The sequence below is a fragment of the Hippoglossus stenolepis genome, chromosome 16 (genome assembly GCF_022539355.2).
Source record: "Hippoglossus stenolepis isolate QCI-W04-F060 chromosome 16, HSTE1.2, whole genome shotgun sequence".
NCBI classification, from domain to species: domain Eukaryota; kingdom Metazoa; phylum Chordata; class Actinopteri; order Pleuronectiformes; family Pleuronectidae; genus Hippoglossus; species Hippoglossus stenolepis.
This window is the reverse complement of record NC_061498.1, coordinates 1,692,602-1,713,879: the sequence shown is the minus strand read 5'-3', so window position 1 is coordinate 1,713,879 and position 21,278 is coordinate 1,692,602. Positions and strand designations below refer to the sequence as shown.

Sequence of the window (21,278 nt, the reverse complement as noted above, 5' to 3'; positions counted from 1 at the left end):
TAATGGTTCTGGGGCTGAAAGCACTGACACATGGCAGAAGATCCACTGATGTTTAGCACATATGAGGATGAAGTTACTCCATAAAAACACAGAGGCATTGTTCCAGTTTGACTCTGAAACCCTCAGCAGCAGCAGACTGGTGTCAGGAAGCTGCAGCTAATAGAGACCAGGACAGCAAACGGCTCCTGATGAGAGTTTAGAGAATAAAGCTTCTATCCGCTGGAGAAATGGACTCGTGCATTTTAGTTCTTTTTATTTTTGAACCCCTGCTGTGCTAAGAATCGTCTTAACAATAAGAAATAACACAACACCAGCTTCATCTTAAGTTGTGAACAGTTTGTCGGTTCCCAGCTGCAAATGTTCTGATATTCATCTCTGTAATGTGTGTGTCTGTGTGTCTATGTGTGTCTGTGTGTTCTGTGTGTGTCTGTGTGTCTGTGTGTGTCTGTGTGCGTCTCAGCCCCGGTGGCGACAGCGACAGGTCCAAACTTCTCCCTGGCCGACCTGGACAGCCCTGGATACTACAACATCAACCAGGTGACCCTGGGCCGGCGCTCCATCACCTCCACCCCCTCCACCAGGTACACACACACACACACACTCACACACACTCACATCCATAAATATTAACACAGCAGATTGTAGTTTTTCTGAACTAATATTCTCCATGTCTTGATTCTCTAACCTCCTTCCTGCTGAACTTGCTCTGCTGTTTGATTGTGCTCTCTCTTTCCCTTCTTCCTCCTCCACCACTAATCCTTCTCCTTCCCTCTCACTTTTCCCACCGAACTGTCTGTCACACTGTCTGTGTCTGTGTCCTTTGTCTCCCTTTCCCCCCCCCGCTCTCCCTCCGTCGTCCAATCCCGCTCATCTTACGCTGCAGGACTGAAATGGAGCTTTATGCAAGTCTCCCACGGAGGTAGTTACACTCATTACCCAATGTCTCCCTTGATACTAATGTAACACAGACCCCTGCATCACACATCGCACAAAAGCCACACACGCATGCTGTCACACAGATATGCACACAAGCGCACACACATATAAACATTCAGGATCGCTGTACATTCACAACCCCCCCCCTTTTATTTTATTGGTGGCAGATGTGTGAGTCTATAAGAATCTGCAAACACACACAGGAATGCATTCCAGCATCACAGTGCACGCTCTTCAGCTCGGTCTCCAGCACAATGCCACTTCAGGCCTGTATGGATTCGGCGTGTTGAATAAATTCTGGCCTCGTGTGTGTCTGCCTGTCTCCAGTTGTGTTGCTTCGTCCGCCCTCTGGGCTGAAACCTGAAACAAAGACAAAAACGCTGCATGGAAATCTTCACATTTTGAGTTTTTTCTACACATGATTTTATGCAAGACACACGCAGGGAAACACCACTTTACCCTCACGTGCCATCAAAATGCACTGAGGGCGTTTAACAGAGTCTGAACATCAGTGTTGTTAGTTTCAGTGAGAACAGTCAGGTAGCTTGTTGTGTGTCGGGAAAATGTAGAAACAAGAAAACAGAAAACAAAGCGCAGGGCAAACCATTTTCTATCTGAAAGGTTCCTCAGGGTCAGGGGTTAGTACAGAAAGAAAGCTCGCCCCTCACCTGCCTTCCTCATCTGCTCCTTCAAGCATTAAACAAACATCTCTTCCTTCCCTCTCAGCTCCAACAAGCGCAAGTCCATTGACGACAGCGAGATGGAGAGCCCGGTGGACGATGTCTTCTACTCGGGCCGCTCCCCGGCGGCCGGCAGCAGCTCTCAGTCCAGCGGGTGGCCTAACGACGTGGATGCAGGTAGTTCCCCCGCCGCCACCTCCTCATCACACACCCTGCACACCTCATTCCAGATGTTCTCCAGAAGCTTGGCCACGGTCCACATCAATTCAGACGCAGAAATTAACAAACTGGTTCTGAGGGCGAAGCTCTGATGAGGCTGTAGCAGAAGCAACTGTTTTCCTTAAGGCTTGTAATTGAATTTTTTTAAAGCCACTGAAAACTTAACGTTAAAGAATGATTAGATATTTATTTATATCTTTGTTTGGATAAAAACAAGCTTTTAAAAAATGATGTCAGTCAAATGAAATGACTCGAGTAACTAGTTTTCAAGCTGTTGAAATAATAATGAATTCACGGTAGGAAATAATGTTTTATTAAGTCCATAAATTAGAAGAGAAACGCGGAGTTCCCTGGACAAACAACAGGGGTCAGCGATTAGTCGCGAGGTGCAAAACGTTCACGGCTCATTTACGCTACTGGCCGGCTGCTGATTGGTTAAGTGGACATGACGGTGCCCCCTCCTCACTGAGGCTGAACAGTGGCTCCAGAGAGTCACCGACACATGAGAGCACATTAACTGAGATGTATCGTCTGCTCTCATCCAGGGAAAAGAGTTATGGTCAGAACAAAAAGTTTAAAAAGTCACTGAATCTTGTGAGAAAGTCACTGAAGTGTCAACACTGAGCTAAACGTCTTCATCGTGACCTCGCGGTCGGATGACCTTTGACTCCGGCTCCACACAAACTATAACGGGACTTAAACACAGATATTTTCCAGTTGTTAAGTTCTGAATTGAAATGGACCAGAAGCCACAGCTCACCTCCTTCCACCATTTCTGCTTTCCAGCTCGGCCCCTCGCGGCCCTGCTGTGTTGACCCTCTTCATCACATGACCCCCTTCGTCATCATCACCTTCCTCCATTCACAACTTCTGCCCCACTGATAAACCTGATAAGATCCCCCCCCCCCCACACACACCCAAAACACATGTTCTCAGTTACCCCCTGTGGTTTGACCATGCAGATAATAAAGTTAAGTCTATTTGCAAAAACAACCTCCACCATGTTCGAGAAGAATTTATTTGACTTTGATTTTGTCCCATCCATTAATATGGAGGAGACGGTATATTCAACCTATACTGCAGCCAGCCACCAGGTGGCGATGGAGATGCTTCCGCTTCACTTTTGAAGAGCCGTAATGTCATCCATGTTTATATACATACAGTGTAGTCGAAGCTAAATGCTAAGCTAAGAAAATATATTTCTCACCTGAGGTTAGCAAAGCCCCGCCCCCTACCCTGCCTCTGATTGGCTGGCCTTGGTACTCTACCCAAACCAATCATCACTCTTAGTGCCCTGATCTCACCCAATCAGAGGCAGGGTAGATTTTGAGTGAGGGGAACATTTTTAAAACAAGATGTTACTAGTGAGCGTCAGAGGAGCCAGTTTCCACTTTGTGCTAAGCTAAGCTAACCAGCTGTTGGCTCAGGTTGCACTTATATAATAATATAATATATATATAAACTTAATATTCAGCCAGACGATAATACTCTTATGTAAAAGTGTCGAACAACCTTTAGTGGCCTTTAGTTCTAGCTTCACCACCCACATCCCTCTGAGCTCAGCAGAACCGTGTGGAACCACAGTTACTTCCCAGTTACTTCCCAGTTACTTCCCAGTTCCATTCACCCTTTTTGCTTTTAAATCCCCGTCTGACCATCGCGATGTGTTTACAGGAGACGTCATGTTTGTCTCCTGGGTTCAGGACCCGACCTCGGGGATTCTTTTAAATAAATTCTCATGCATTCGCCAATTTCCAGCTCCCACTCACATGCTGCCATTTTAACACAGCCAGCAGTAATGATGTAACTATTTAATAGACACTTGCTGCACTCCATAACATTTAAATCCCCCATTGCCCATTATCTAACCACCCCTCTCCCTCTCTCTCTCCCTCCCTCTCTCTCCCTGTCTCTGTCTGTTTCTCTCCTTCTTCCCTCCATTGTTAACTCTTCCCTTCTCCCCTGTTTGGCCTTTCAGTGCAGCACCATTTGGCCAGTGTGCAGGAGAGGAAGATTAAGCATGAGAACGATGGAGTGCAGTTTCCTTACCATGGTTAGAACATTAAACATTATACTGTGTGTACATGTAAACATGCTCCGCTCACACCGTCCTCCACTTGTGTCTCTCTCTCTCTCTCTCTCTCTCTCTCTCTCTCTCTCTCTCTGTCAATGTATTCAAGTCTGTTTTCACTTTCTGTGAGCTGTTTACCTCTCCTCTTCCTCTCCTCCTCTCCTCTCCTCTCCTCCTCTCCTCCTCTCCTCCTCCTCTCCTCTCCTCCTCTCCTCCTCTCCTCTCCTCCTCTCCTCTCTATGCTGCCGCTGGGTGGGGTTGTGTTTCTACCAGATGTCTGCTGTTGTCCATTGTGGGTTTACCAAAGCCTTTTGGTTGCCCAGTAGCTCCATAACATCCTCCGCCCGTCTGCCTCAGAGACGCTGCTGTAAATCTGTGTAGAAATCAGACATGTAGCCGAGTGAGAACCTCCCTGGTGCGTTCAGAACATCCTCAACACTGCTGCACGCTGTCTGACTCACAATACACTGCATTTTAATTGTGTGATTATGTGCATTATCATATCCTAGAAAACACATTGTTGTGAGTTTTCTGAGACGGTGTGAATTTGTGGGGCTAAGTGCTTCGGGTGTTGTGGTGTTGTTGTCGAGCGACGATGCACACGGAGAAGAGGGAACGAGGGTTTGTGGAGGAGCAGCGTTTGCGGCCGGATGTTTAGACGGCGCCGCGGCGTCCCACCTGCCGCAGACCTGACTCGACAGCGCAGGAAACACAATATAAAACACAACTAAAGGCACTCAGGTGTGTCATGAACGCACACGGCACCGTCTGTCTGCGAGACATGCTTACTCACTAACACGCACAAATGGCATGCACACGCACACACATGCAAAACTATACTGAAACGCACTCTGATTTACATTCTCACACACACACACACACGTGCACTCACTCCCCAATCTGGAGTGGAGCAGCGTTCCGGTCCAGATGGCGCCTCCATGTGTCTACAGCGAAGGGAGCTACTGGGTTACAGCAGACATCTGTTCTGGTGATGGTGGTGACGGTGTTGGGAGTGAGAGATGAGGAGAGGAGGGCTGGAGGACGAGTGGAGGGAGGCGGGGGGAGGGAGGGCCTCTGCCTCCGCCCCTGCTCTGGAGGTGATTCTCTACCTGAATGAAAAGCTCTGAGGCTTAGCAGGTGATCATGTAATTCATCATTAAGTCTGCGTCTCTCTCCTCCTGCCTGCTCGCTCCTGCTCGCTCCTCTTGCTCCTGCTCGCTCCTCCTGCTCCGCGGTGGGAAGACCTGCCTCAGTAAGGGGGCTACTTAGCATTTTAATACTGACGTAGAATCCCAGTTTATTTCCTGGTGATGTGTGTGTGTGTGTGTGTGTGTGTGTGTGTGTGTGTGTGTGTGTGTGTGTGTGTGTGTGTGTGTGTGTGTGTGGTCTTATTGTTGTGAAGATGTCCTCGCGTTGCTCAGTTAATGACGTACACAACTCTGATAATGTACATTGTTTCTTACCTGATTGACAAGTGTGTGTTTCTCTTTTCATTGTGTGTGTGTGTGTGTGTGTGTGTGTCTGTGTGTGTGTGTGTGCGCACTAGCGGGGAGAGGGGGGTTGTGTGGTCGCCAGCTTGTTAGTGTGGCAAGACTAGAGGGTCATGGGAGCAATTGGCTGCCAGTCTGCTCATACAGTGCCAGGACACAGAAATAATGTAGAACAAGCAAGTGTGTGTGTGTGTGTGTGTGGGTGAGTGAGTCTGCACACACACACACACACACACACCCCCCCCCCACACACACACACACACACACACACACACACACACACCCCCACACACACACACACAGATTAAGCGAGAGATCAGAGTAACTTCTGTTTGCTTTATCAGACAAAGCTTTCATTGGGCATCTGGGCCTCATTTGCTGCTCGTCACCAGCAGATATTTCAGCGAGATACGAACTAATTAGGGAAATATCACAGAGACTAAAAACAATATGTATAATTTAAGGCTGTTCTAAGCTGTTTATGATTGAAGTTGGGATGTGGTGGTTCCCAGTCGTCCCCACACGTCCCACAGTGGAGCTGGAGACATGAATCCAAATGTTGAAATCATGGATGTTGCTCTGACTCCATCAGCAGCTCATGTGCGACTGTAGAGGAGCCACAAATGGTTAAATGGCACCAAAATATACTAAAATACGACTAAAATAATTCCACTAAATGCTACGAAACCACATTTCAGGGGCAATACTTCACTATATATAAATATATGTGTGTTTTACATCCACACTAATATATTAATACAACATATTAATTCAGGAATAACCTCAATTTGCTACATTAGTATTAAATGTAATATCATGTTCCACTTCTATAAAGCTGGAGGACTCACAACATACAGGAGGGCTGTGGTTGCAATGCAGTGCAGTGCAATTTGTAATGTGGAGCGGGTTGTCCTCTAACCAGAAGGTCGGCGGTTCGATCCCAGTCTCCCCCGTTACGCAGGTGGAAGATACAGAATCGTGAATTGCTCCTGATGTCTGCGTCGACAGTGTGTGATCGATGCTTTATAAATACAGACCATTCATAAAGAACACATCCAAGCATCGTAGACAAAGACCGTACCAAGGACGGACGACTCGTCTCCTCTTCCTCCGGAAATGAAGCCAACGTGGATGTAACTTATTGGAAGAGTTATCCCTCGAACATGCACCAGTGTGATGAGAACTACCTACAGTGACAGAAACAGTCTCATATTGTTTATTCTTGGCTTGGTTCATGTCCCCTCCACTAACAGCGAGTGGGCGAGTTGACGACAGATGCAAATATCTCAGGATGAGAACACGTTGCCGCGCACGTAGAAGACGACAGTGAAACACACGTGATCCGGCCTGCTGTGTTCTTCATTATGTGAAAGACAAACTCCGGAGAAAGTTCCGAACCCACATGAGCAGATATTCCCCAGAGTTCGTGTCATGTTAAATTGAGTTGTGCAATTCGACTTTAACAAATGTCGGGTTATCTGAGATCCAGGATTGTCTCGGTGAGGACACACAGCACCTACACAGTAAAGGAAGTCGCTCGTGATAAACGAGCGACGTTGGAAGTGAGATATCGGAGCCAGATGGATGACGAGCCTACGCTGCTAATGTTCTGCTGACTGGAGCAAACGCTCTTATACTTTTTATCATCTTGTAACTTTTTACGAACGCTTTTTTGTTTTTAGAGTGTTCAGCTGTTCTCCACTCCACTTTGTTTTTATTATTTTTTTTTTTTTACTGGGCTTTTGACTCTGATTACCAGCGACCTGCAGCTCTGTCACCCACAGATTCGCCCCGGGGGATTTTCTCTGCAGCAAATATAAAAAAAACATAAAACGTATATTTCAACTCCCTTTTGTTTTCTCTTGATCTCTGGGAGAAAGTTAGATTCACTGCAACCAGAACCTCATGTACCGGCTCTCGCATGAGTTTCTCTCTCTGCCTAATTGGCCTCCTTGGTTGTAAACAATGTTTGCTTTAGATTTATTATTTATTTACCCATAATTCCCTCAGTGAATAGCATCATCTCGTCCTGTTTAGTGTCTCCGCTCCGCCCACCTGCATGTGCAGGCACGTGATCTGAGCATACGTGCCCACGCCCACCCTATTCTATACTTGTCGGCGCCCACACAGACACAGCTGCGCCCATGCTGCCTCTGAGCATTGTGGGTAAATAGCGATAAAACATTTCCCAGTGTAGCATTAAAGAGAAAGCTTTTCAGAAATCTGCTCTGTTAGACTTTATATGCTCAGCTCATAAAATCTATTTCCACATCTCTTTGGGCCATGTCGAAATTACCCACGTCTTTATTTGAGTGTGTTTGTTTTATTCGTGTGAATATTGTGTTGTTTAGTAGTTTATGGGACTTTCTCCTGCCAACGTTGTTTATCACTTTACTCTTTCAACCGAATCTGCAGCAAACGCGAGCTCGGTATGTTCCACAGAGGAAGTAATGAGGTCTGCGCTGATGTACTTTTCTATATCGTTCTCTGTTTTATGGATTGTTCTTTCCACACTTTTTACTTCAGCTCATGTTCCACGTCGCGGTTCTCTGCAGAGGTCGAATTTACCGTTTGGTGCAGCTCCTTAAACCCTGAAAGTCAGAACATGTGCCTCTGGATCACCATACATCAAAATAAACTCCCTCGGCGCCGGCCGCACGAGGCCTCGATCACAGGCTCGAACCTCTTTTATCTGCAGCTCTCACACTTTTGGCCATGTTTCTGGTCGCTGGTGAGCCGGGCCTGTAGTTAGCGTGCCCGTCTTCACCAAACCGAGGGAAGCTTCCTGCAGTCCTCCGGCCTCGCTCGACATTTATAGACAGAGGGGGACACTTTAATACGTTTGTCTATGTGTGTCGGCCATGCCGTCACCACTCCTCTCCTGCTTCACTCCTTCCATCTCTCTGCCGCTCTCCCATCCTGTCTTCACTGGCGGTTTGCCCGGTGCTCGCCGCTCAGCCTGAACAGCTTGTGACTGAGTGTGTGTGAGAGTGTGTGTGTGTGTGTTCTTTTATGAAATACTATATGCCTTAAGGCAGTAACATAAAATACCTGACAGCTACGCAGAAGGGCTCTACATCAGAGGATCTATTGATGTGCAGTGTGGTTTTGGCGTGCTCCTCTGCAGTGATATGCAGCCGCAGCGCTCGCACCGTCCAGATCTGAGGACGTGCAGGATTTGATTTGTGCTACAGACGAGCGCAGTGATTGGTCGGTCGGTTGCTGACTGTCGCTCTGTGGAGCTGCACGAGGCTCCGATGGTCCTGGGATCAGTTTGAATTGATCTCCAGTGGTTTGTGTCGCTGGCGGCTGTAGCTGTGCCGCCGTCGCATTTCCCAGCTCTCCTCTCTCCTTACTGCCCCTAGCCTCCCGACCCCCCCGACCCCTTCCACCTGTCTCCCGTCACCCCCCTCACTCTGAGCCCCTGCTCCTTCAAAACGTGGCCTCTCACCGGACCCCAACCCACCCCCACCCCCAGTCTGCCGGCCGGCCCGCTCACTGAACGAGAACGTAGAGACAGACAGTGTGAGAACCCATCTGTATGTTAAACCAATCAAACAAATCAATGAATCAATCAATCGATCAATCCATTGATTTCAGTCAATCATAACCATTTTGATTCGTCCAATTTAAAGAGTTCTTTTGATAAGTTTTTCTCTTTTGAGTATAGTCGAAGTAAGAAACGCAGCCATGTTTGATTAAAACCTCGTCTCTGTTCTGCCATTCTGTTGATCCCCTCTTTGCCAGGACTGTCATCGCCTGGTTCTCTTAAGAAGCCGGGGAAATTCGATTTCAGCGCCCTGTCCTCCCAGACGAGGTCCCCCCGCATGGCGTTCACCCACCACCCACTGCCAATGCTGGCGGGAGTGAGACCAGGTGAGACCAACCCAGCTCCAGAACACCCCCCACCCCGAATCGCCCCCCACCCTCTCCTCTCCCCCTCCTCTCCCCGAACCTCCCTCACTTCTTCACGGCCCCCCACCCTCCCCCTCCTCCTCCCCGTGGTTCAGACGTGGGAGCGTTGTCTTTGGGAGATGAGCGTGGTCGATGGGTAGATGTGTAGTAGTGTGCTCTGACCTCTGACCTCTGAGGTGGAGCCGCTGCTGGAGTCTGGGTGGTGGTGATGTTTCTGAGCCTGTTGGTGGATGGCTGCTGGTCACAGTGGTTCCTACAGTGGAACAACGTGTCGGGGGGGCCGCACGGCTACGCTTCCTCTTACTGTGGCATTTTGTTCTGTATGAAAACTGTTTGAATCTCAGTGTTATTGACTCATTTACTCCTGACGCAGCTCAACGTGATTTAAAGTGTCTGTTTCAGGAAGAAGAGTTCCCTGATCCACATCAGCAGATTTTTCAAAGATTCAAAGATCTTCATTTTCATTATTCTCATGTACAATGAAATTTAGGAGGCTTATCTATACAGTCATTATATATATATGTATAGACTGTAAAGCATGTAAAGAGAAACAGTTAAAAACAGTAACAACAATAACAGCAGCAAGAAGATTTGACATTAACATAAACTAACATCAGATTAACATTAATAAGAATATACAGATACTAGAATGAGGCATATTTACAATACAATAGTGTAAAATTATGCTTTTTGTAGTTGCAGTCCCTGAGGGGTGTGTGTGTGTGTGTGAGTGTGAGCGTGTGTGTGTGTGTGTGTGTGTGTGTGTGTGTGTGTGTGTGTGTGTGTGTGAGTGTGTGTGTGTGTGTGTGTGAGTGTGTGTGTGTGTGTGTGTGAGTGAGTCACAGTGCTTCATGTGTGTTTGTTACGTGCACTCGTCCACAGTTTCTTTAAAAAAACACTTACGTGAAAATAATGAACCTGTGATAAAAGAAAAGAAAATAGATTCATTCATAGTTCTTGAAGTGTTAATAACTTTCAAACCCCCAACGCCCCTGGTTTACAGGGTGGAAATTTAGACTGAAGTAAATACATGAGCCTCAAGGACAAAAAGGTCAAAACCAAACGTGTAAATTGCGACACACTCTGACCTCCAGCTCTCAGAATGGTTGAAGCTCCAAAAGTCCCTGATCCTACATTTCCCACAATGCATTTTGTTTCATTAGTCCCTTCCAACACGTTTCCACAGACTTCAGAGCCAAACACAAACTGTTTCCATCGTCTGAGACGTGAAGAGTGACGAGACCTCCATCTGTCCCTTCAAAGTGAATCTGATCATGTGCTGAAATGTTGCATATCATATCCAGACATATAAATATCCATTAAAAATAATAAACAGTATTATTCCAGAAAAACATAGTGAATACATATTTCCTTGGGGGGGTTAATGGCCCCAGAGCCCCGGACCCCCCAGGCAGGCTGATCCATCTGTGGGTCTTTCCATTCCTTTATTTCTTTTACTCCCTTATTCCAACTTTCGTGTTCCGTCTCTTTTTTAAATATTGTGGGAACTCAGATTTCCTCCGTCTACGTGGGCGAACGCGTTTCGGGCTCGAAACCAGCTGATCCTCCACAAGGCCGAGAAAAAAACTGGCAGCTCGTGATAACATCAGATATCAAACGCGACCGCAGGGCCTCCGGCGTTTAATCGCCACGCTCTTAATTTTATCACCGCAGCGCAGATCGCGAGAGAGATGCCCCCTTTTCTTTTTGTCTCCTTTTTCTTTTATCGCGCACGTTTGTGAATTCACCCAGTAAAGGAGTTCACTGGAGATAATTGCCCCATGTGCTTTAGTTCTGTAGTCAGGCTACATCAAACGCCTTTTCAGCCACCGAGCAGATGTGAAGCTATGAGGTTGACCGCCGTGTCATTAAACCCTCCTCCATGGTTGTTGACAAGACCCTGATCCTGTAGCTGCAGCAAACCTCCACACACACACACACACACACTCTCACACACACACAGACACACACACAGCATATCCCATCCTCACTGTGGCCTGCAGTTGTGATTTATATGCCTGTGATTTGTTTCTTTTTACACAAACCCTAAGAGCGTGCATGCTCCCGCGCTGGCGTGAAAGTGCTCACCACATCGTCAGCGTTGTTGTTGTTCTGCGTGGAAGACGAGATCCGAGGGGATTTAGGGTTTAGGAGACGAGGGATGAAGGAACGTGTTGGCGCTTGTCCGCGGCGAGCGAGGTGGTTTTGGTGAATTTGTCTCTTCAGTGGTGCAAATGTGAACTTGACCGAAGAGACTGAATCACTGACGGTTCAGTAATACAGATGATTTACTGCAGTTGTATCACCAATTACATCCAGTTTGAAATCAGCTGCATCTTTGGGATAATCTCCTGACATTGTCCGGACGGGCTGAGAACACAAATGTCAAGTGAGCGGCTCCAGACTTTCTCCCTTTTTAAAAACTCCTAATCTGCAGGAGATCCTCCGGAGGATTCACCGTGAGGGAGTTGGCTCGTTGATGACGTTTCTACGGACGTGAAACCAAAAATAATACAAATATTTCATGAAGGAAAGAAGAGAAACACACGTAGACGACGCCGACGCAGATGTGAAGGGAACTTCTGGTGATAAGAGCTGGTGTCGATGTTTCGGTTGGGGACCGAAGAGGAAGAGGAGTGAAGGAAGAGGGTGTAGGAATTCCCTCTGATCCCGGCTCCCCCTCCGCCACCACCACCACCACCACCACCCGACCCCATCCCACCCCCGATCCACCCCCCACACACCTTTGGCCTCCACCCAGTCTCTAATGCGATTAGACTATAGGAGCAGGGAGACGCTCCACTGGGGGAGCAGGCAGCCTGGCATGGGAGCAAGGTGTCGCTGGGCTCTGAGGCATAGGCCCCTGTCTGGGGTGGGGGATGCAGTGGGGTTGGCACTCTTCGTGAAGTACACACACTCACTTACACAAACGCACAATGTGTGAGATGCGAGCACCAAAGAGTGTTGGCAGCTCAACGCGGGCAGCTGGGGGGCCTCGATGGGACGGGATGGGTGGGGTGGGGGGGGTTCGGTGGGGGGGGGTGTCAAACTGGCACAAGAGGAGAACAGGCTTCTAATACAAATCAAGGACATTTAGTGATGGATACAGGTCGAACAGAGTGGGCTTTGTGTTGGAGGCTCGACCAACTGCTCCTCTCACACATCCAGTCCGGACACAAGTACTCAGACTGTTACACAACTCTGTTCTTCTACACACAACATATATATATACACACATAACGTATATATATATTGTTATATCTCCCTCACAGTTCTGTCAATACTGATGTAAACCTCACTCCGAGTGTTTCACTGTCATTCTCATACACGTCCAAGTGTCGGTTCACGGTCAAAATCACAAATGATACAAAGACGAAGAAGAAGAATTTTTTTTTTATCAAAAATGAGGAAAAATAAAGAATTTAATTAAAATGAGGAGACAAAAGAAATTGAAATATTCAAATGAAATAAAAATGAACAAATAATGTGTGTAACTGTTCAAATACTTCAGGTCTGGACTGTTTTATTTAGCGGCTCCTCTCAGTACAAGTCACATTCACGTATTTACACATCATTCATACAGAATCATATTCAGCGTTCATTTTGAGGTTCAGTATCTTCTCCACTTCGGACCATCGACCTTCCCGCTAGTGGACGAGCTTCTCTCATATGCAGCCATGTTTGGTTTGGTTTGGTTTTTCATCTGTGCTAAAAAATAAAAAAACAAATGTTTTATTCTCAAGTAATTAGTGTCAGAATCCTGTCGCACAAAAACACACACACACACACACACACACACACGAGCAGATGTGAGGCTTTCAGGCCCAATAACAGAAAAACATTAACTCAGACTGACAATGTGATTGTACAGATTCTGTTTCTGTCATAGAAACAGAATCAGAAACAGCTTCACTGCCAAACGTCGTGAACGTGAATCATGAATCATGAATCACATCCTCAGAACAGCGAGCAGCATCAAATCGTTCAAGACGTTCAATCATCTCTTTCTTTCTACCACCTCTCTGGATCTCACACCTCTATCTGCTGAATCTGTTCCCTCTCAGGTGTGTGTCTGTGTGTAAGTCTGACTGCTTGTTATATTGTGTAAGTGTGCTCATATGAAGGCAATGTGTGTAAATGTCCCCCCCCGCCCCTGTGAAGCTGCATAGATTTACTGGCCTGATCATAAAACATTATGAGCAAATGCTCCATAATAGCTATTAACTCAAAATCTGCTTTTCTTGGAAACAACAGCGTTTCCTTTCATGTTCCAGATTTGAACTTTATCGTTTCCAGTTGTGATGTTGTTGTTCTTGCCGTCACTCATTAGAGACCTCGTGCATCTCGTCCATCTGCAGGGAATCAATGTGACGCGACTTCCTCTCGCTCTCGGAGTGGTTTCCCTCCGTGTGCTGCTCTGACGTCCGTGTCTCTGTTTGCAGGGAGTCCCCGTGCGTCGGCCTCGGCCCTGCACTTCCCGTCTCCCTCCATCATCCAGCAGTCTAGCCCCTACTTCACCCACCCGACCATCCGCTACCACCACCACCCTGGACAGGACCCCCTGAAGGAGTTTGTGCAGTTTGTCTGTGCTGATGGTTCGGGGCAGGCCGCTGGACAGGTAAGCCTCGCCGCCGGGGAGGAGGAAGGCTTTTTATTTTTAAATTTCTTTCTTTATCGACGTCATGACAACAAATGAAGCTTATAACAGTGAGTAGCTTGAATAAAACATACTGACAGACAACTTATAGAAGAACAGGATGTGTACAGAAGCAAAGAAACGCCGACTGATGTTGAAATTAAAATACCACTGAATTTATTACACGAGATATTTTACTTTTACTGTAATTGTAATGTGAGCAGCATTGGTTTAACCCATTAAGACCTAATAAGTCACTTAATACCTGAGGAGCAAACATTTACAAAAACTTTAACGTCTCAGCCTCTGAAGCAGAAAGAGACAAATATTTGTCTTTCGTCTGAAATCGTTGACTTTTCCTTAAAATTAATATTCTTTAAAAACCAACAAAGACGGAAAACTCGCCAGGATCCTCTCTTCTTCTTCCTCCTCTTCGCTCCGGGAGCTGAGAACAAACAAACAACATTTCCCATAATGCATTTCGCCTGTCCTGCAAGTATTACAGCGAATCACGATGTAACTCATCAACTCGCACCCGGCCTTAAAGGTGTATACACGCAGATGTTGCTTCAGGTCTAAATGGGTTAAAGAACAGTGCATAGCTAAAGCGTATTGTTCTGTGTATATGCAACTACAATATACACGAATACACAACAGCGTTACAGGAGCAACACAAGTGAACACAGCAGGCGTGTGTTAATGCAGCTGGTCGACAAATCTGTGTATTGTCTTGTCTGTGTCATTTTGCTGTTTCAGACCCTGATGTTCCCCCCCCCCCCTTTTTTTTTTTAACTGTTCCCTTTGCTCCACCCGTCCCCCTCCGGTTACAACCATGAGCACGAGCGTGAATCAGTCACGGCGCACTTTCAGTCAACGCATTCCCGCCCTGTGTTGTGTCATCGTGTCTCTGTCCTCCATCTTCTAGCTGATTTGAGTTTGGAGTTTGGTTGTTTGGTGCTGCTATCGTTGGTGGTGTTGTGCTTGTGTAGACGAGTATTCTCCCATGGTTTTTGATTTCTTGCCATCCTCCGGACGAAACCCCCCGTCAAAATAATTTGCTCACTCCTCTCCTCCACTCCTCCTCCTCCACCCACCACGGACCACCCTCGTGGAACCTCTCACCTTCAGCTCCCACTCCTATCAGTGCCTGTGGTGATTATTATTTTTCACACCTCCATAAAAGATGCCGTCCACATGTATCATTCCTTTTGGTTGTTGTTTCCCACCACCTCCTCTCCCACCATCCCCCCCTTCCGTCATGGATATTTTTTTGGACTCGGCCTCCCGAGCTACGTCCTCTTTTTTTCATTCCCGTGTCTGCGGATTGTCGCATGTCGCCCTCCTGACCCTATTTGTATTGTCTGCAGCCAAACGGGAGCGGCCAGAGCAAAATGCCAGGCTCCTTCTTGCTGCCTCCACCTCCCCCAGTGGCCCGCCCAGTGCCCCTCCCCATGCCCGACTCTAAACCCAACAGCACGCCCCCTGACGGCGGACTCTCCTCGCCCGCATCTCCGTGTAAGTGACCCCGCAAGAGACCGTTGTCAAAACTAAACCAACAGCAAAACAAAAATCTGAACATCCCAAAGAAAAGAGACCCCTGCCATTGTTCTTCCTCCGACTTCGTGCCATCACTGTTCCTGTGCATCCAACATCCCACCCCCCCTTAACCCTGGGAAGGCCATGGAAGCCAGAGCAGAATAAACAGTGGAGCTCAGTAGAGTAGAGGTTCGGTGAGCAATATTTGTCGTAAAGGACGTCTGTGGTGCTCATCAGGGTTCTGTATTAGGCCCCATCGAGTGGAAGGTGCACCACCGCCCCAGTTCTTCTCCAGATCCTCCTCTCGTCTCTCCTGCTCGACTTATCAGCAAATCCTGCGGAAAAACCCTGAGAAGACTTTGATTATTAATTTATTCTGACACGTGAAGAGGCACAAATTTAGGGCAGTTGATTTACATGGACTCCAAAAACATTCGAGCATAAACTGGGACACTGATTGAGCTGATTTTAACGTCTTGGTGGGATTTTTTTAGTTAGACGTTTGTCGAGCAGTCCAGGGTTGTGTGTGTTTAAGGTGAAGGAGTGATAGCAGTCCGCCCGCGGGGCTTTCCCACCACACATCTGTCTTCCTCACCTGTGAGAGGAGGGGCACTGGATGGAGCACTTTTCTGTCTTTAGCTTTCGTCCAAATTTAGTGTTTTTGTTTTACCCCCCAGTCAGCGTCTCAGAGTCTTCTATGTCTTATGTATGTTATTCCAGTCCTCAGAAACACATAAATATAAATATATGCAGTATATTGGTCGTCCACACTCATGAATCTCCCAGTTCTCTCGCTCTCTGTCTGTCTCGCTCCTCTTCTTGTCCTCTCTCCCTTTTCCTTACATGTGCACAAGTCTGCACTCTGCATCCTGAATCCCAGATTCAAGCTCTGGAGTCCGTAGGGTGCCTTCCTCAAACTGCCCTAAATTTGTCAGAGACTTTGATGCCAGTGGGTTTTAAATGTCCCTGACTGAAACTCCATGTCATGTGCTCAGTCTCTTCCAACTGAGTTTATCGACGGTGCTTAATCGCTCAGGGAGAACTTTGTTTGCTTCCCAGACTTTGGCAAACTTCAGAGTTCTGATGACCTAAAATCCATATTTACTCATCATTCATCTATAATGATTCTGTGGGTTAACTGTATAAATGTTAAAACTGTAGTTCAACATTTATGGGAATACACTCGTTCACTTTCTTCCCCAAAGTTTGATGAGAAGATTGATGCCACTCGCATGTTGCTGCAGCCAGCAGCTGATTAGCTTAGCTTAGCTTAGCTTAGCTTAGCTTAGCTTAGCATAAAGACAGCATTCAGGGGGAGAAGCAAAACCTGCCAGCACCATAGTCTGTAAATAAAGATGGACGACATGACTGCTCCCTAAAAATGAAGCCAAAGCTTCTTGATCGCCCTCTGGTGGCTGGCTGCTGTATATGTGATCAACCCTGCGTCCTCCATGTTAGTGGATCTGACATGGACCAGACTAAGAAGTCAGTTTTAGGTCGTTCACACTGATGTTTGTTCAAGTGTTTCATAAGTTTAGTTGTAATTAGTTATGTGATGATATAAAAACGAGGGGAAACGTCATGATTGACAGCTGAGACTGACTCGTGATTGGTCGAGGGAGTGCAAGATGGCGGCGTTCCTATGCAAGATAATTTGGGTTTTCATTTCTGGACAGAAAGAGGAAGAAGACATGTGTTGTTGTTATCTATGTTATATATTTCTATATCTATATTTACAGATGAACTAACTAACCAGCTAACACGTGGTATCTTGTGTTTTCAATTCATACAAAACTAATATCTGTAAAAACTGCACTTTGTAGTTATTTGGGGTTTTTATGTGTCGTACTATTTCTCGGCTCGTCTTTTTGTTTTTACGCTTGTGCTTTAGTGATGAGATACAGATAGATACAGATAGATATAGATGATATAGACAGTTTAGTGTGGACACCAGGTGAATCTGAATCAGAGTTGATATGTTTTCAAACGGAAACGTAGTCGTGTAGATGAAACATCCGTCTTCTCATCCTACTCTTGGCAAGAAAGTGAATAAGTGCACGTGTATTTCCCGACGTCTCTTTCTTTAAGATTCTTCAGGATCTTGCAGTAGTGATTGTGTCCGTGTGCGCTGACGTCTGTTTTGTCCTCTTTCTGTTTCCGTAGCATACTCCACGTCAGGCGCCACAGCTCCCAACAGGTTTGTCGGCATCGGATCACGGGACAACAACTTTCTGAACATCCCGCAGCAGACGCAGGTACGAGTTCGGTTCGTGCGTCTCTGTGCAAACGTTTTGACTGCTGCTCAATCTCAGGAAACGTATTAACTGTGTGGAAGTTCTCCAAAACCGTTCTTATTCCCTCCCCCCCTGAAACCTGCTGCTGGTTTCCCTCCCCCGCTCCTCTCGTTCTATCCCACAGTGCATTTCTACATCTGTATTTTACTGTATGTGTGTGGTTTACCATTTGTGCTCAACTGTTTATCTGGCACATATGGAGCCGACCCTTCAGGCCACAAGGCTTCTCCCTCGCCGCCTTTCCTCGCTCCCTCTCCTTGCTGCCTTTCCTTTCCCACTTTCTAACTCTTTTTGCCCTCCTCTCCGCCTTTTACTTTCTCCTTCCTTCACCTTCTCCGTTCCTTCCCTTTCACCGCTCTGCGCCTCGTTCATATGCCTCCTCCATTACCACCAGTACTTTTCTCATTAGTGTCCAACCACACCCGCCTGGAGCCAGCTCAGCTCCGCTCAGCTCCTCGACACATGGAAACCATCTGAAGCTGCTCGGCTGATCCCCTCCCTTGTTTCTCTGCCCTCCGTTCTCTCGCTTCTCCTCCCTTTCCATTTCCCCTCGCTCCTGATGCTCATTATACTCTTTATTCCCTGCAACCTACCAACGTTTTTTTTGTTTACCCCGATACTTTATACACAGCTTGCTCAAACGTACGTGGACAGAACATCTATAGGTGAACGTTAAACACGTCGCTGGGCCCTGAGGATTCTGGGTAATTTAAGACGACGGTGAAGGCCTCTCAAATGCTTTCACACCAAATTGGGAGAATCGTTTCTTAATGGACCTGGTTCTTTCCCCGCAGGAGAGTTGTCATGTTGAAACAGGAAACACTACATCGTCTAAAATATCATTACACGCTGCAGCATTATGATTTGCCCTCACTGGAACTGAGTGGCCCCACCCAGGCCTCAGAAATCAGCCCCGCTCCAGACGTAAATACAAGCATATGTACGGAGGTATCTACGTACGTTTGGCCGTGTAGCGTGTCTTCGTGCGCTTTTCTTATTGATGTTCAGTTCCCGGTTGGACTTAATGTCTGATGTGCGGTTTTACTTTTCCAAACACACGGCACTAATTGTTCGCATGTGCCCGTCAGAATAAGACACTAGAGATTAATGATCTACTAAAAGAAAAGATGGATCACTAAACAAAGAACATGTCAGAAGTGAGAAGAAGGCGATGGCGGGACGGGCCGAGAACTTCTCGCCATGACAACGGTGGACTCCATGTGCCCTCAAGTGGTCAATGTGGGGCAATGCAAGCAGAGCAGAAAGGGAAACGAGATACAGAGGGTACAGAGACGGGTGGTGGGGGGGGAACATGGGGGAGACAGGGGGAACAGGGGGAGACAGGGGAGCGTCAGAGTTTCGGACCTTATAGAAGTCACGTCTCAGCCGTCTCGTCACCCCCGGCAACCAGACATGATGTCATAGCCAGTTGATCTTGAATTTGAGAAGGGGTTTGCTCGAGAGGAGGGGGTCGAGGGAAGGAAAGAAAAGAGGCCGTCACTGTCTGCTGCCAAGGGTTTAGAGGGGGTGTTCACGGGAGATAGATGGATTGTGTGTGTGTGTGTGTGTGTGTGTGTGTACACAGAGGAGAGTAACCAAGAAGGGAGAAGTTACAATGCCCTCGGCCTGCTGGGACAGTGCCCGGGGGAGCAGGGGAGCTGAGGAGGGCAGGAGGCAGGAGGGGGGGGGGGATTCATGTGACCTGATCGAGTCAAACAAAACAAAAGGCTGCGTCCCCGGAGGCGCCGAGTAGTTTCCAAGGCTCGACTCCTAGAATGTTGGCACATGGGCCGGCGGTGCCAGAGCCTGCAGGCCGAGCGCGGCGGCCGGCAGCAGCGCCGGTGACCCGCCCGTGCTCCCTGCTCACGCTGAGCGGGAGGAACCCGACGTGAGGGCGGCACAAGTGACGGCGGGCGCCAGACGGCTATCCGCCTGCTGCCGCTCGGCCATTAGCAGCCGCTCGCTGCCCGTCCAAATCCAGGACGTTCGCTAGTTCAGTCCAAAAACAGGCAGAATGGACGGCGACGGCCCAGACGACTGTTCTGACCCTCACTGGGTTCAAGAAACGTCTGAAGGACAAAAGGTCATATTCAAGGAAATAACAAGAAACCTCACAGAACAAGAGGAGTTTCATTTGACTTTCTCCAGATTCTCATATGAACAACGCAGCTTTTACGTCCTCTTTACTTTTTAATCAAAGACCCTAAGGTTGATAAAGAAACCGAGGTTGATTTTTGTTCATATTTATTTCATTTACTATGATATGTATATATTTTTTACTGCTGATAAGTGTTATACACAGTTGTCATTCTACAATACATGTATGTGTGATACATGTATTGATGACTCTGTACCTATCCTCCATCTAACGGGAGCTTCCAGGTTCACAGATTTCTCTCCTTGTTTCCAACGATCCTGACGAAGTGACGCATCTTATTAACTAATTCAACAGTTTCATGTCCGTCCAAGCTTTGCTCTGTCTGTCCCTTTGTCTCCAGTGGTTCAGTTAAAAGATGTTTTGTCTTCTCCGCTACCATATTCACTGGTTTTGACACTAATGGACATTTTCTGTTTTCTTTTTCAGTCTTGGTTCCTCTGACAAGATCTGTGCACAAACCAGCAACTAGTATTCTTTCTTTACAATCGGAAAAAGCAAACAGAGAAACAACCCGCAGGATGATAATTGTCCTCCAACCCACCCACCGCCCGCCCGACCGGCCCTGACAGTACGTCTCACCTGATTCTAAATCAAACCACACAGGAACATGCAGCAGAGGAACTCTGGACTCATTCACCCAGTCAGAGGGAGGACCTGTTCTGAGCAACGACGGAAAGATGGAAAGATGAATGGATGGACAAGGGGATGCCAGGACGCAGGAAGTAGTGAGGGGCACAACAACGACAACAAGCAGGCGTCTCTCCTGAAAACGAAAAAGCAAACAACCACCGAACCAGCACAACGCAGGAGGAAGAAAACGTCTTCTTCTGCGTCTTCGTGAGGACGTTTCGTGTAACGAAGAAAAATCCACTGTCCAACTAAATCAAGACTTTCCAGATGCAGCATTTTAACCCTCAAAGCTCCGCCCACCGTGAATCTACAGCCCGGTCAAAGAAAAAGACGATTAGGTCCGAGCTCCTGTCGTCACCCAAAAGAAAATCCAATTAACTCTCTTTCTCTCTCTCTCTCTCTCTCTCTCTCTCTGAACGACCATTGACTCTATAAAGCCCCTGTTTACTACTAACTAGAGAGAGACCATGCCAAAACATTTCTTGATTTAAGGGTTGCACTACAAGAAGCCGAATCAATTAACACTAATCTTAACGATGTGCACTATTTACCTACAAGGCATGGGAGGTAAACCAGACTTGCCTGTCAAGAGTTTTAAAGAGGAAAAGGTACAAGACGCCTTCACGTGTCCTCGACCCCATCGATCAGTTCGACAAATCACTGGCCTCCGCTCATTCTCACATGTCCCCGCACAACACACACACACACACACA

The 21,278-nt window shown here is 47.3% G+C and overlaps 1 protein-coding gene across 18 annotated transcripts in view; it reads left to right on the top strand.

Annotated features, from left to right (window-relative positions):
* The window catches only part of nfixb (nuclear factor I/Xb), a 115,222-nt gene extending 93,944 nt beyond the window's left edge, over window positions 1-21,278 (top strand). For 7 of the 18 annotated variants that reach the window (XM_035180039.2, XM_035180032.2, XM_035180029.2 and 4 more), the window contains 9 exons: window positions 461-581; window positions 884-919; window positions 1,663-1,793; window positions 3,814-3,888; window positions 9,144-9,272; window positions 13,754-13,929; window positions 15,315-15,462; window positions 17,647-17,738; window positions 20,362-21,278. In XM_035180039.2, the coding sequence (XP_035035930.1) occupies window positions 461-581; window positions 884-919; window positions 1,663-1,793; window positions 3,814-3,888; window positions 9,144-9,272; window positions 13,754-13,929; window positions 15,315-15,462; window positions 17,647-17,738; window positions 20,362-20,376 (923 nt within the window). In that variant the 3' untranslated portion in view covers window positions 20,377-21,278. Of the gene's footprint in view, window positions 1-460; window positions 582-883; window positions 920-1,662; window positions 1,794-3,813; window positions 3,889-9,143; window positions 9,273-13,669; window positions 13,930-15,314; window positions 15,463-17,646; window positions 17,739-20,361 lie in introns of all 18 variants that reach the window. The other 11 variants (XM_035180036.2, XM_035180028.2, XM_035180031.2 and 8 more) reach the window with 10 other exon arrangements.